The sequence below is a fragment of the Apium graveolens genome, chromosome 3, assembly GCF_009905375.1.
Source record: "Apium graveolens cultivar Ventura chromosome 3, ASM990537v1, whole genome shotgun sequence".
Lineage (NCBI taxonomy): Eukaryota > Viridiplantae > Streptophyta > Magnoliopsida > Apiales > Apiaceae > Apium > Apium graveolens.
This window is the reverse complement of record NC_133649.1, coordinates 3,415,183-3,430,546: the sequence shown is the minus strand read 5'-3', so window position 1 is coordinate 3,430,546 and position 15,364 is coordinate 3,415,183. Positions and strand designations below refer to the sequence as shown.

General features: G+C 31.8%; 3 protein-coding genes across 3 annotated transcripts; 1 reads left to right on the top strand and 2 right to left on the bottom strand.

The window, feature by feature from the left end:
• The first annotated feature begins 2,295 nt into the window (after nucleotides 1–2,295).
• Nucleotides 2,296–4,509, top strand: LOC141710532 (putative glycosyltransferase At5g03795). The gene is made up of 4 exons (XM_074513096.1): nucleotides 2,296–2,598; nucleotides 2,714–2,961; nucleotides 3,048–3,396; nucleotides 3,560–4,509. The coding sequence occupies exons 1-4, from the start codon at nucleotides 2,362–2,364 to the stop codon at nucleotides 4,220–4,222; spliced, it is 1,497 nt and encodes a 498-aa protein (XP_074369197.1). The 5' UTR covers nucleotides 2,296–2,361; the 3' UTR covers nucleotides 4,223–4,509.
• Nucleotides 4,510–6,132: 1,623 nt separating this feature from the next.
• On the bottom strand, nucleotides 6,133–7,100 carry LOC141710531 (heavy metal-associated isoprenylated plant protein 16-like). The gene is made up of 3 exons (XM_074513095.1): nucleotides 6,972–7,100; nucleotides 6,733–6,814; nucleotides 6,133–6,621 (listed from the first exon to the last, which is right to left on the bottom strand). The coding sequence occupies exons 1-3, from the start codon at nucleotides 6,978–6,980 to the stop codon at nucleotides 6,338–6,340; spliced, it is 375 nt and encodes a 124-aa protein (XP_074369196.1). The 5' UTR covers nucleotides 6,981–7,100; the 3' UTR covers nucleotides 6,133–6,337.
• A 2,821-nt stretch (nucleotides 7,101–9,921) lies between these two features.
• Nucleotides 9,922–11,107, bottom strand: LOC141710530 (heavy metal-associated isoprenylated plant protein 16-like). Its single transcript, XM_074513094.1, has 3 exons — nucleotides 10,983–11,107; nucleotides 10,702–10,816; nucleotides 9,922–10,359 (listed from the first exon to the last, which is right to left on the bottom strand). Exons 1-3 carry the CDS (start codon nucleotides 10,989–10,991, stop codon nucleotides 10,124–10,126), a joined length of 360 nt encoding a protein of 119 aa, XP_074369195.1. The 5' UTR covers nucleotides 10,992–11,107; the 3' UTR covers nucleotides 9,922–10,123.
• Nucleotides 11,108–15,364: the final 4,257 nt, after the last annotated feature.

Genomic DNA, 15,364 nt, shown 5'->3' with positions numbered 1-15,364 from the left:
TTTTAATATTTTAGGGTTCGCCAATCCCCTTTTGGGTTTTAGAAATATTAAAAAATAAATTAATAAAACGTGTACCGATTTAGGGTTTAGGTTTTTAATTTTTTAGGATTCACCAATCCCCTTCTGGGTTTTAGAAATATTAAAAAATAAATGAATAAAATGTGCACCGATTTAGGGTTTAGGGTGCAGGGTTTAGGGCCTTTAGTCCTAAACTCTAGAACCTAAACCCTAATTTAATATAGGGTTTAGGGCCTAGGAACCGAATCGTAATTATTAATTATTTTTAATTTTTTAGGGTTTACCAATTCTCAATTTGGATTTTAAAAATATTAAAATATTTATAAATATCAATAAAATATGAACAAAACATTTCTTGAAATAACTTATTAAACTCAAAAATATAACATTATCTATTATTTTGTGGCAAAAAAAAAAATGCAAAACGGAATTTTGAGATCATGTTTTTTAACAAAGTCATTTTCTCAACTTGCGTTTTAGCACTAAAAAAACAAAAAAAACAATGAAAAACGCATCCCACAATCGCGTTTTTATTTATATAAAAACGGATCCCGAAACTCCATTTTGAAATAACATTTGAGGCCATATTTTAAAAAGTGACATTGAAAGCCATTTTATATCAAAAAATGACATCTGAGACCAACATTCTTAGACTTACTCGCGGAATATATAAAGAAGCTGAAGTTGGATATGTTATTGAATTCAAACACTTCATTCTAACAAAAAATGGCCCAAGGTGAGTTATTTTTTAACAGTTTTTGTGCTTGGTTCCAGGACGACTCCTTTGCGTTAGCAAGTTCTCATGTCACATTACTTTTTGATTCTTTCAATTCAGTTCACATAATTGAGTGAATTTATATAATACTCCTCCGTCGTATCAGAAATTACTGTCAAAAACCATATTCCACAGAAAGTGAGAGTGAAATAAATTAACTCAAAACTTACCATGATGTTACAAACGAGCACAATGTAAACTTATGGTGGTTGGTTTCAAACACACATTAATCATAATTCAAAATGTCCAAAATTCTCAGGAAATGCAAGGTCGTACTCAGAATATATGGATTCTATCTCGGCACCCCATTTGACTGTTACTTGGAGCAAGGGGCTTGCTTGTGCCTTAGAATCACCAAAGTGTTTCGCGTTTAGGCCAACAGTAGCAACATAACGCTCACCATTAACATACACCGAGATGTCCACGGAGAGCATATAATTCAACGGTACAACAACACGGGATTTGGACAACGGAATTACACAATCAGTTCCTAATTTAATTTTTCCAGGACGTTTCCTTGCAAAGAGCACACTAGTAAACTTTGATTCATTCACTAGGCTGTTGCTAGCAACAATTACTCCATAAACATCCAAACCAGCCATTTTATTGTCTAACAGCTTAATTTCCACATCAGCTACCGCGGCATTATCAAACAACCCCAACAGAACCGAGATCTCTCCGGTGCCATCATTGGATTGGATTCGTTTTTCTTCTAAAAGAACCTCAAGCCCCTCCTGAAGATATTCAAAATCCCAATTTATACTCTGAGTGCCTGTGTAGGCATTAGAAAAGAGATCGAACTCCAATTTAAGATTTTCAAAATAACATGTTGGTCCTTTGACCGTGACAACAAGGTCGTCAAGATGCTTAATCGAGGGATTACTGAAATCGACATCGTTTTCTGGCATGTCGTATAAAAACTGAACACCTTTAGAACTAGTCAATCTGATAGAGCCATGCTGCTCCTCGGGTTTTACTTTATCATGGCCTAGATATAGTATGTTGAACACCTCCATTAGATAGATCCCCTTTGGTGCCATTGAAAGAGATAAGAATCGAGAAATATCTTGCTATGCCTTTCCACCTCTAGCCTAAGACACGCATTAGATTTTTCAGATATCTATTCGGTTGTAATAGGGAGAAGCAGCCAATATAAATTCGGTGTTTGTAATCCTATTTGAATTTTGATAAGAAGCCAATAGCTATAGACACCCCGCCCTAAATTTGGTTTTGTAATCCATTTTGAATTTTGATAAGAACTTCCAGCGGTGACTTTAATATAATCTGGAGAATAATATTTGAGAAGAGATTCCGGTTTTAACAAAATTCAGTCCTTTTCCTTTTTGGCTGATCCAGTGCTAACCAAGTTATAAATGGCTAAGATGTCACCTTTTAGCCTGTGTTATTCATAAATAATCACTCGAGGCAAGGTATAATTTATCACCAAGCAATGAACCCTATATTCTTTTACAGCCACTACTTAGACAACCTTTTCATACTTGTTCTTTCTCTATCTTTCATAGTTAACAATTGTTGAGATGAAAAGATAAATACATGCAGTATAAAAGATGTTTAAATTTTTTAGAGATATGTGGTCATTTGATTGGGGTAGACTCACTACAGTACTTGTTCTGCTGCCCTTGATTCTGATATCAGTGATTGCTTGTACACTTTCTTTCTCTTCCCCGTTAACTTGGAGGAATAAATCTTCAGTTTTAAGTCTCTTGATTTCTGATGAACATCGAAATCAGCCACTGAATTTACTCGGAGAGGTTGAAGATTTATCATTAAACAAGCATCCTTCTGTAAGCTCCATTTATAAATATGTTTGATTTTTTTTTTCATATTGCTCAAGGCCATATGATATTTTTTCCTTCTGCAGATTACTAAAAGAAGTTATAAAATTTTAACTTTTCGCAGGATGGTCAAAATAGAAAGGGAGGGATTTTACAAGTAAACACCCCATCTCTGAATGGAAGTAATGATTCCATAATCAAAACAAAGATTATTAGGAGATATAGCAAGCTAGAAATGGTAGAAGCACGTTTATTGAAAGCCCGAGAAGCCATAAAAGAGGCAGCGCGATATAGTAACTTGACGTCTAGGCATGAAGATCCTGATTATGTACCTCGAGGCCCTATCTACAGAAATGCCAATGCATTTCATAGGTACTAATTGCTTGCATATAATTCTGAACCTGTTAGTCGAACCAAGTAGGTAAACTCAAGTTTGGAATCTGATTTTTATGATTCAGGAGCTACTTGGAAATGGAAAAAGTATTTAAGATATATGTATACAAAGAAGGAGAGCGGCCAATGTTCCACAACGGGCCTTGCAAAAGTATATATTCCACCGAGGGAAGGTTGATACATGAAATTGAAAAGGGAAGCTTGTTCGTTACAGAGGATCCAGAGGAGGCACTCGTATATTTCTTGCCATTTAGCGTGGTCATGATGGTTCAATACCTCTATGTTCCTGGAGCAAAGGAATATCACGCTATTGGCAACACTGTCATGGATTACATAAATGTTATTTCTCAGAATCATCCTTTCTGGAATCGAAGTCTTGGTGCTGATCATTTCATGCTTTCTTGCCACGACTGGGTAAACACGGGAAAAAAGATTATAAACTGTCTGTCATTGTACTTGCTATAAATAAGATTATAAACTGTATGTCATTACACATCATCAAGCACTAACTCTTAGCACGTGCCCATGGACACCCACTAGAAAATTTCTTAATAATAACTTGGTGTACACTTTTCAGGGGCCTCACACAACTTCCTACGTGCCTACCTTATTCAATAATTCCATCAGGGTTCTGTGTAATGCTAATACCTCAGAAGGATTTAATCCGAAAAAAGATGTATCACTGCCAGAGATCCATCTGAGGAGTGGTGAAATCACAGGCCTTCTTGGCGGTCCCTCTCCTTCAAAACGTCCGATTCTTGCTTTCTTTGCTGGCCGCTTACACGGACACATAAGATACCTTCTTCTGGAGCAATGGAAAGATAAAGACCGCGAAGTCCAGGTCTACGATGATCTCCCAAAAGGAGTATCATACGAGACAATGCTTAAAACAAGTAGATTTTGCTTGTGCCCTAGCGGATATGAAGTAGCTAGTCCACGAGTAGTGGAGGCCTTATATTCGGAGTGCATTCCGGTTTTGATTTCGGATGGATATGTTCCACCTTTAAGTGATGTTCTTGATTGGAAAAAATTCTCAGTTCAAGTGGAAGTGGAGGACATTGGTAATATCAAAAAGATACTGATGAGTATATCTCAAAGCCAGTATCTGAGAATGCATAGGAGAGTGAAGCAAGTTCAAAGGCATTTTGTGGTGAATGCAAGTCCAAAGAGATTTGATTTCTTTCATATGATGTTTCATTCCATTTGGCTGCGAAGATTGAATGTTCAGATCCAGGATTGATCACAATATGGCCATGTTTGTGAAAGATACACTTGATATATTTTTTTTCATCAATTTTTTAAATTCAAATTTTGATATGGAATTTGTTTTGGTAGAAAATAGTAGGTTTTAATTCTAAATATTATTTAATCGATCATATTAGGTAAAAGTATAAAAGACAAAAGACACGAGAATTGTTGACGCGGAAAACCTCCGTTAAGAAGTAAAAACCGTGGGTGGAACTTTCCGCAGCCAAAAGTAGAGTTTCACTGTGTAATAATTATGAGTACAAGAGCGTATATTCTATGTTTTTTTAGTAGATGTGGTGTGTTTTATGTCTAACACTTAACTTATATTTATAGTACATATCAATAACTAAAATCCCTATTTTTACTCTATGTCCTCATATTTCTTCGGGTTGGACTCCTTCAAATATGTTTGTTATTTGACCATTTCTTAATCTTTATCCTTATCTCTGTTATGTTGACAATTTCTCAGCTTGTTCCTGTCTAAACCTTCTTATCTTTTCTGGCTAAAGCTGACCTGAAATTAGACCCTTTGTTATTTTGGATAATCATATGTGTCAGCTATGTTTCCTTTGCTTTTTTTTTTATTTTTTCTGTAGTTAAATTAGCTATGTTTTCGGTTGTACTTTTTTTTTCCTAAGAAAAATATTATTTTCAGAGCAAGTATTTTGTTTTCAGAATAAAAATTGAGTGAAAATATCAAATTGTCCTTGCATTCACAATAAACGTCTCCTTAAAAGATTAACCCAAGAATAATTTGATAATTTCTTATTCTATTATTTTAGAAAAATGTTGCGGAAATAACATTAAATTGTCAATTTTACTGGTTTTAAGTGTTGCTCTTGAAAATGTGACATTGGCTTAAGCACTTCAATTTCTAATTTTCATTGGTTAAAGTAGTTGATTACTCACTTTTTATAGCGGAGATTTAGAGCAACTTTAATGGGCACTCTATGTATGCTCCTAAATCAAATTTTAACAAAATTAAGATAAAAAAAAAATTTCAACACGCACTTAAACAAATTAAAGAACTCTAAATCTTTCCTCATTATTGAAGAGCATATGTTATTTTCTCGATATATTTTATGCTATATTATAATATAGAGCTATTGTAGAATCTGTAACTCGTACAAGTGCACACGACCCTTATCTAAATATAAAATAAAATAAAAAAATAGAGATTTTTTTTACAAATGTTGCTGGAGTCATCTCCAATTAAATAAATGACTTACACAATTCCAAGAGCTTACTTATAATGGTTTCTTGCTTACAATTTTACAAGGATCTAATTCGCTAAAATCTTGGAATTCACTTTGGCTTCCTTAAAGTTAAGGAATGTATATCTATTCCTCATCTTATTTTCATTAATTAAATATTCATTTTCCTCCTTTTTCATCCTCCTCTCACGTCTTTTTTTTCTCTCTTCTTTAAAAAAATGAATATAATTTGAATTATTATTATAATAATATTAGAAAACCAAAATAGGAATTGTTGTTGGAATTGTTCTACACTAAAATGTCTTAAATGACTAGGATCTTATTTATATATATTTTCTTTAAGAAACACGTAAAAGATTTTGTTGGAGTTGCTCTTAGAAACCCATTAAATATTACTCCTTCCGTCCCACTGGATTGTTTACGTTACTTTTCGACACGCTTTTCAATTTTCATTTAAAGTATACTTCCATAATATTTTTTTTACAAAAAATTCTGAAAAAATGTTTAAACTTTTATTAAAAAAAAAATTTTAAAAAAAATATTATGAAACTATATTTTATTGAAATCTCGAAATAGTACAGAGGGAGTAGTTTTTAGAAGGAGTTTTCCAAGCCGTTCTTGGAAGTGCTCTTAAACATTGGCCTAAGTGTTGTTATTTTTTTATATCTAAGTGCACTAAAAACATAAGTAAATGAAAAGTCACACTAATGTATATTGATAGGCTTCATATAAATGACTATTAACAAGAAAACTTACAAAATTTCTTACAAAATGAAATGCAACAGAGATCTGATATACAGTAGAAATTTCAGAATTATGCATGTATACTATACAATTAGCAAAATACAACCAACCAAACCAATCTCTGTTGTGAATTCAAACTAAAGATCAGCTCACATGAGAGTGCAAGAAGGAGAGTCATAGTGATCATGAGCATAAACTACTGGATATGAATTATGATAATAATATGGTTGTGATCCCCACACCAAAGGAACAACACTAGCTTCATTTTTCTTCTCATCTTTCTTCTCTTCTGCTTTGGCTGGTCCAACACTTAACAAATCTGCACTTCCTATTTTCTTCCTTAGTAATTTAGCAAGCTCTACTGTGTCTATCCCTTCTCCGGTCACCTCTATTTGATCTTTTCCGTCGCCGCTCAATGCTACTGACTGCACCCCTGCATCATTAGCATTATTTTTATTTTCAGATTTCGGATTAAACGTTTTTAGAGTCGATGAAATAACGTAGTGGTAAAGGTTTATCATTTATCGGTCACGTTGTAACGTACCAAAAGCAGTAGCTGCAATCTTCATGGCCTTGACTCGAGACTTCTTTTGGTCAACCATTGTCACCCTAATCACCACCTTTTGCTGCAAATGAAATAAAAATCAGAATTATATATTTGTGTTTTACGTAAATACAGTATCTAATACTCCCTCCGTCGGCTTGGATTGTTAACATTATGTGAGTGAAAATTTCAACAATGTTAGCGATCCAATGAGACGATGACGTGATAAGAAAGCATACCAGAGTCATATTGTCGGTTTTGGTTGGAGTAGAGAAGCAGAAGAGGACACTTTGGTGACTTGGGCTCTGTTTTGTGAAACTTGTTTATGTGTGAGAGATTGAATGAGTGAACAAAATGATTGAATTGAGATGAATTTATAGGCAACTGATGTGTGAGAATGTTAATTAATGTATTTAATTAATTGTGGTCGAGACTTGATGGTGAATACGTCAACGCGTAACTAACAGGGTCAATAGAAATTAAGCTTTAGGTAAGTATAACTAATAGTAATACTTGGACTTGTCAAAGCAAGAAAAAGGGTATGTATTTCGACGTTACGTCCTAGAAGAAAGCTAATTAAGCACTAAGCAGCAGGTAATTGTTAAGTAATAATTTAATAATTTTAGAATAATCACTCACAAGAGATCACGAGGTGATAAAAAATAAATGAACAAGTAAACAATTGGTCTAATTCATACAAGTTGTTTAATTTAAATGAAACAAACGTAGGACTAGTAGGATGAGAAAGACCAATAGTTAGGGCTTTCAAACGGATAATTCGGATACGAATTTGCTTATATCCGTATCTGAATTCGAATCCGAAAATTCGTATCCGAATCCGAAAATATTAAAAAAATAATATTTGAATCTGGATCCGACGATTACTATCCGGATACGGATAATATTCGGATCCAAATCCGATTTCCCATCAGATTTTTTATTTTTATATTAAAAATTCAAAAAAATAGAAAATAATTACAGTAAAAGTTAAAATTTCATTTTTAAAAATTTAAATAAGAGTTATAGAGATTTAATCCTATTCAATTTATTTAAAAATTAAATTTTATTTATTTTTTCAATATATTTGTTATCTTTAAATTGTTCAAATCAACTGTTTTTTTTATATATATCAATAATGTTTTTACAATTATATAAAATTTGTATAAAAATAATATTTAAATATATATATATATATGTGTGTTACATACATATATTATAAATTTAATATAATAAATTTTAAATTATATAAATATTTAAATATAACATATTTATTCAGATTCGGATATTATCGGATACGAATATGTCTATATCCGTATCCGTATCCGCAATCGTTGGATTCGAATACGGATAATATCCGCTTTGTTTCAGATACGGATAATATCCGCTTTGTTTCAGATACGGATAATATCCGTTTTATTTCAGATACCAATAAAATTTTTTGAATGAATATTGAATTTTTAAAAAAAAAATTGACAACCATCCGAATAGTCATGGCCGTGGGGTCAACCGGTCTCCGGGTTTGCGTTGCTACCCTCATTCCCGACGCGGGGTTGATTATTTAGTGTTGGCGTGTTGCCCATTCTCAGTCTAGTAAACTAATACTATTTCGTTCCCTGATGTTTTAATTTTTAACAATTGTTTATTTTAAAAATATCCGAGAATGGGGCACCGGGTTCGTTAGCAGTAACCGGTAGGGTCGTTTGTTTCGGCAAATTCCGGAGTCAGAATTAAAAATATCACTTTTACTCGATTTTGATTTCAACCTGATATCATATTTTAAATCAAACGACCCCTAAAAGATTTTGACACAATATCATCGTTCATACAATCTCTTGTATAGTTATATAACTTATGAACAGTGTTTTATATGACTTACGAGTTATGAGAAAGTGTTCTAAAAAATACCGACACGGCCGAGTAGTTAGTCCGAGTACTGTTTTTTATCCCTCGTATACGAGTTTTGAGTAATCGGGTTCAAAAATAATTACATAAAGAATCGGTCAAAACTCGGTTTGATTCCGAGTACCGGGTTAGACCCGAATTTAACTTTCTCAATTTATTATTATTTTATTTTAAAGTTACTCCCAAAAAAAATCAAATTTTAACATTTTTTCTTTAAAATATTGAAATTTATTATAATTGATATGTGATTTATTTTTAATCTTATGTTTAATTATTTTGTTAAAAATTATCAAACAAGTAAATTTATATCTAAATTAATTATTTTTGTGCGTGTTATTAATCTATTACTAGTATTATTTGATAATCTTATTCTTTTGTTTAATATATAACTATATACGATTCAATTATCATACAACCTTAGAAAAGATAACTACAATTAAAACTATTTATAGATAACTCGATCTAAAAAGACTAATACTTATATATATATATATATATATATATATATAATATTAATTGGTATTTCTAATATATTTAAATCAATCATTTAATTTTAAGATATAACTTAAATTTTAAATTAAAAAATAAAAAATTTATACAAGTGATAAGTAAATATTTATTATTTATTGTATATATATAAATTTATCCGAGCCGAAGCGAGTTACCGAGTTCAAGCCGAATTCGAGCTAAACGAGCCAAGTCCAAATCGAACATACAAAAAACTCGGCTCGGCTCGTTTACTTATCCGCATTTTCATGTTCACGATCGGCTCGTCTAAGCAAACGAACCGAACCGAGTTCACTTAAACGAGCTGATCCCGAGTTTTGTTCACGAACGACTCTATTTATTTGCAGCCGTATGAGCAATGTTTCATACAATTTTTTGTTCTAAAAATCGGTGAAATGACCGAGTATTCGATTCAGTACTATTTTTCACAACTCATATGATTCGAGTTTCGAGTAATCGAATTTAAAAACGAGTTCATGAAAACTCGGTCAAAACTCCGAGTACTCGAACTCAAATCCGAGTTTGAATTTCTCAATTTTTTATTATTTTATTTTAAAACTATCCCGAAAAAAGATTAAATTTTAACTTTTTTTCTAAAGTATTTATATTTATTCTATATATGATTTATTTTTAAACTTATGTCTAATTATGCTCTTAAAATTATCAAACAAGTAATTTATATCTAAACTTAATTATTTTTGTGCGTGTTATTAATCTATTACTAGTATTACTTGATAATCTTATTCTTTTGTATTAGTATATAACCATATACAATTCAATTATCATACAACATTTGAAATATAAATGGCGTCTAAAATCATCGTACATTCAATGGTCCAATTCTAGTTTCCGTCAACTTCACTCAGTCTGAGCATTCCGTTTCTCCTTTCTACACTTCAAACAAAATTGTCATGATCACAAGTAACCCCCACATATCTGATATCTTATACATATTATTTGGTATATGCAGAACAATCTCTGGCTACTGATGATAAACAAGAGGGTATGAATAATTGTAAGGTGCATAATTATAATAATAAGGCACAACTGTGGCTTCATCCTTCTTTTTATCTTCTGCTTTGTCTGGTCCAACACTAATCACATCTGCTCCTCCTATCTTCTTCCTCAGCAGCTTCGCAAGTTCAATTGTATCTATTCCTTCTCCGATTACCACTATTTCATTCTTATCATTCCCGGACAATGCTGCCGACTCCACCCCTGTAAAATATTACTAATATATTCATTACAAGAAAATAAGACTAAATACAAGTGCATAAATATAACCAGACATATCTCGTTGAATTTAAGGGGCGCGGCTAAATTTAACAGAAAACAGTCATATTTAAAAACTATCGTATTTAGGCAGTCAAATTTAGAAACAATTACAACCGATTAAATATGACTCGAGTATTTTCGAATAGCCCAAAATACGGTTGCGTTTAGTTAAATATAACCGGATTCGATTGTATTTAACTAAATACAACAGTATTTTGGACAGTTGTATTTATGCGTTTTTTTGTAAGTGTACGATAGACAGTACAACAAGATGAATATGAATACCCCAGGTAGTTGCTGCAATCTGCAAGGCTTTAGTGCGAGAATCTTCTCGTTTTCGAAGAAATAAACAGCACCCAGGGGAAGCGTTAACCGTTGTCACCCTGATCACCACCTTTTGCTGCAATCATCATACACAAACTGTTCAAAATATGCCCAGCCCGGCCAAAGTATTTTTTTTATTTAATCAAAATAAGCAGTACAAGAAACAGAGTTTTCCGATCGCAAGAAAACCGACCGATCCCGCGATCGGTAAGGGCTCTGTATCTTTTGTGGGAAATAGTTACCTTTGCCATTTTTTAGAATTTGTTTGGCGATTTGCAGTAAAACTCTGGGCTCTGACAGTCTGACCTGTGGTTTGTTTGTAGAGTTCAAATAGTTGCAACTTGCAAGTCAGTATGTGAGAAATTATAAACGATAAACTGCATTGAGGCTTTGCATTTATATGATAATTGATAAGCACAGCCTCAACACTGTCCCCTGTCATGCAATACGTAATATATGTACGCATGCATGCATGTAAGAAAGGTCAAAATTAAGGAATGGTACACATATTTAAAACAAATTAATCAAATCTTAATTTAAAATATGTCATGATAATTACGAGTTGAATAAGACATTATATATTACAAATTTACAATACAACATATGTATGGGTTAGTATCATAGTACGTAACGATTTTAGCTGGACTTTTCAAAATCAGTAACCTCCTGGAACCTGTTAAGTACGCAGTAACAACAAAACTTAAGTAGGTATTTGATTTTATACTTTTAATATTAGTAGCTAGTATTAATTAGTTATAACTTAATTATGTCAAGTCAATTTGACTACATTTTTATTCCGTAAACATAAAAATGTTTAATGCACTAATATACTCCTATATATTTATGTATAGATATATATATATAAAGTTATGAAGTCTATTAATGTTAAATTTGTACGATCTTATCTAATTATTAGAAAATTATTATTACCTATTTAGACGCAATGCAAAATTCTTGTAGAAAAATTTGAGATCTCTGATATTTTCTTAAATTTTCATGGCCCTTAATTTTTATGGCAAGTGGGACTGGCATTAAAGTTATTAAACATGTCACATAGATAATTTTTCTTTTTCCAATACATTACAGGCAATAATTTTTTATCATGATGAATTAAATGTACATGATAAAATTATAATTTACAGATTATTTATTATCACATACCGTATCTTTTACCATTACTGTACTTCTATATATGTAATTACAATAAATAAACTCTTTATTGTATGAAATAAAATTTGCATCAATTAAATTAATTTTTTAGCAAAATACAACTACTTTGTATAATTACTTAAAAATGGTATTAAAAATTCTTAAAAAATCATTATATGAGGGCTCACATTAATTACCTATATAATTGATTTATTTAAGTATTTTATTAATTATTTTCATTAGTTTACTGAAGGAAAAACTAATGCCAAATAATTAGGCTTTTCCCTAAAAAAGAATTGGGCTTATGGAACCCTAATTAAACATATTTAATACATGTCTTCCCAGACATGTAAATGTCCCGAAATTAAATTTAAATGATAAACAATTGTCTGAATCTAAAATGAAATAGAACTTGTAACATGAATAATAAAATTAGTTTTTAGACATTAATTCAACAATAAAAATATTTAATACACCATATTTACATCTTAAAATAACAATAATTTTTTTTACAAAAGATCTAAAATTAAAGTTTAACCGAGTGTTGCTGCTGCTTTAGTTAGATACTAAATTAAATAATTTACACTTAATGATGTAAAATCGATTCGAAATTGAAATCGGAAAAAACCCTGAACCGATTGGAAGGTTAGGTTAATTATTTTGTTTGTTTAATTATTTTGAACACTACATTTAAATTATCAACAACTACATTTCATTTAAATTATATCAATAAATATTTAATATATGTGAGAAATCAATAAACAATAATCATGATAATCACAGTATAAATAATTTAAGAATGGTACTTACTTGACTTGAAGTTAATGGATAGTTGCGTTTGATGAGAAAGGAAAATGGTAGAAAATAGGAAGGAAAATAGAGAGAAGAGGAAAGTATGGACAGAAACGAAGAAGAAAGGATGAGGCGGGGGCCGTAAATTCTGGAAGATTAAATTCCACCGCAGGTGGTCATTTTTATAAAAAACCCCCAAAGACGGTCATTTTTATAAATTCAACCAAAAGCGGTCGTTTTTATTAAAAAAACCGTTGTGGCCCTATTTAATGTTTTTTTGATAAATATTTTAAAAGTGACCGATCGGTCGCTTTTGTTTTCCGGATTTAGGCTTTGTTCTGGCGACAATTTTCCCGCCTGTTCTTCAAAATATAAAATCGACCGCTAAAAACTGGCGGTTGCTTTCGTTGATAAAAGCCACCGGTTAAAAGCCACTGCTTTCAAATTCCACCGAACAAAAGCGACCGCTCCTTAAATTCCACCGAGGGCGGTCGCTTTTAATTATGGTTTAAAAACATGTAAAGTTGACCTTAAAAACCACCCATTTCGGTGGAATTTATAGTCGGTCGCTTTTATGTAATCACTTTTACTTCTTTTTCTTGTAGTGTTCCGATTATGCATTTCAACAGAACCGATAAAAATCTAACCTAACTTGTTATTAATTTAACTAAATGAATAATATTATATATAATGTATACTAATTTGTAAAATTAATATATAATTTAAATGTGTTACAAGAATAAGTCACCGTAACTTTCAAGAACTTGTAACTATAATTTGGGCCTCGTTATGCAATTCTACCGGACCGTAGTCCAGAAATTATCAGGGAGTGTTGTGCCACTTCTTAATTGCATAACACACTCGTGTTTTTTGTATTGCACTCATCAATCTTCAGCAACAACTAAACATTCATTTCTTTTACAATTTCTGCCAATTTTATAACCGAAACTGAATCGGGTTCTTTTTTACTGAAATCGAGCCGACGATTGAGATTGTTTTTACAATTTTCAAATTGAAAAATCGGAGATGAATGATTCCGATTCCAGTTTTAACTAAAAAACAAGTCAAGTCAAATTGGCTCATACTTTCTTTATACCTCCGCCATTACTCAAAATAATAACCTTAGAAAGAGCTGCTTCGTTTAATTCACCCCTTAATCTCCATAAAGCACTAATTTACCAAATCTTAGGACAAATTATTGAGATATCAAATTTTAAAAGGTAAAAATAAAAATTATTTGCTAAATTAGAGGATAACAATTGAAGCAGCTAGTATATACTCATAGCCTTTTATATTATTATAAAGGCTCACTTTCTCCGTAACCCTTTATACCCGTGAATACAAACTTGATGTATACAAGAACATTGCATCACACTAGTTAGACCAAATATAAATTCTGCACATGAGCGCTTCATTTTTGCACATATCAGAAATGGATTTGTCATCTTGAAACTAAAACAGTTGATGCACTTAAGTAAAGTCATATATAACATCGGAAAATAAGAATCAATTGATTATATATAGCGTATCATGATTAAAGTGTATCCAGTTTGATAATTGCAACCTAAACAAATATTGCCTTTATGAATGATACTCCCTCCGTCCCGGTAATTTATTTACGTACACTGTTTACAATAAAGTATGGTTTCATAATATTTTTAATTTTTTTTCTGAATAAAAGTTTAAACATGAAACTTTTTTTCAAAATATTTTTTTTAAAAAAATATTGTGGAAGTATACTTTAAACGAGTATTGAAAAGCGTGCCGAAAAGTAACATAAAAAATCCAATAAAACTGAGGTAGTAGTTAATAAGAAAAGTAAATACCCTAGATTTGAAATACAAAAATACTTATTCAAATCACGAATCATCATCTTTATTTCTCGGTGTGATCGAGCTCTTATCCACGTTACGTTGGTCATTAAGAGTTGGCCTTTATTGAGGTCTTGAGAGTGCATGAGAAACAAAATAAAACTAGGAGCGATAATATTATTGAACTAAGCATTCACCACTAAACAAACATGCAAAAGTGGGTGACAAAGATCAACTTAAATACAAGGATTATGACATCTAACACTACCCTAATTAAGAAATCTTAACGAGAGAAAAGCAACTTATTAGCAAGGAACATAATATGCATGCAACACTTTAATCAATCAGCATTCACCGCCACCACATCCTCCCCCTCCTCCTCCACCACCACCACCACCACCACCACAGCCTTCTCCACCGCCGCAACGACTACCAAAGCCGCAACATTTATGTTTAAAACAAGCAATCATCAAAATGATTAAAAAGAAGACGAGTGGTACCGAGAGTACTACGAGGAGATCGCCGGTAGTTTCATTCATTATACTAACTACTACTAATTAAGGTTTTGATTTTTTTGCTCTCTGTCGCACAAGACTAAACTCAACAAGCGATTTTGGGAGAAAATTAGGATTTATGTAATTTATATACTAACGAGGATGAGAGGATTGAGTTGGAATGTAGTCTGGGAATGCCTTGCAGGTACCTTCTTACCTTACATAAGAGTCTAGTCAATCTTATTAATTTTACGATGATATGGTATTACCTTTTATCGCAAAGTGTTTTAGCTAGGTTGTCCATATCCATATTTTTTAGGAGTAATTAAGGATCATTTATGAAAAATAAGTTTTTCTAATTTATTACTCCCCGGTCCC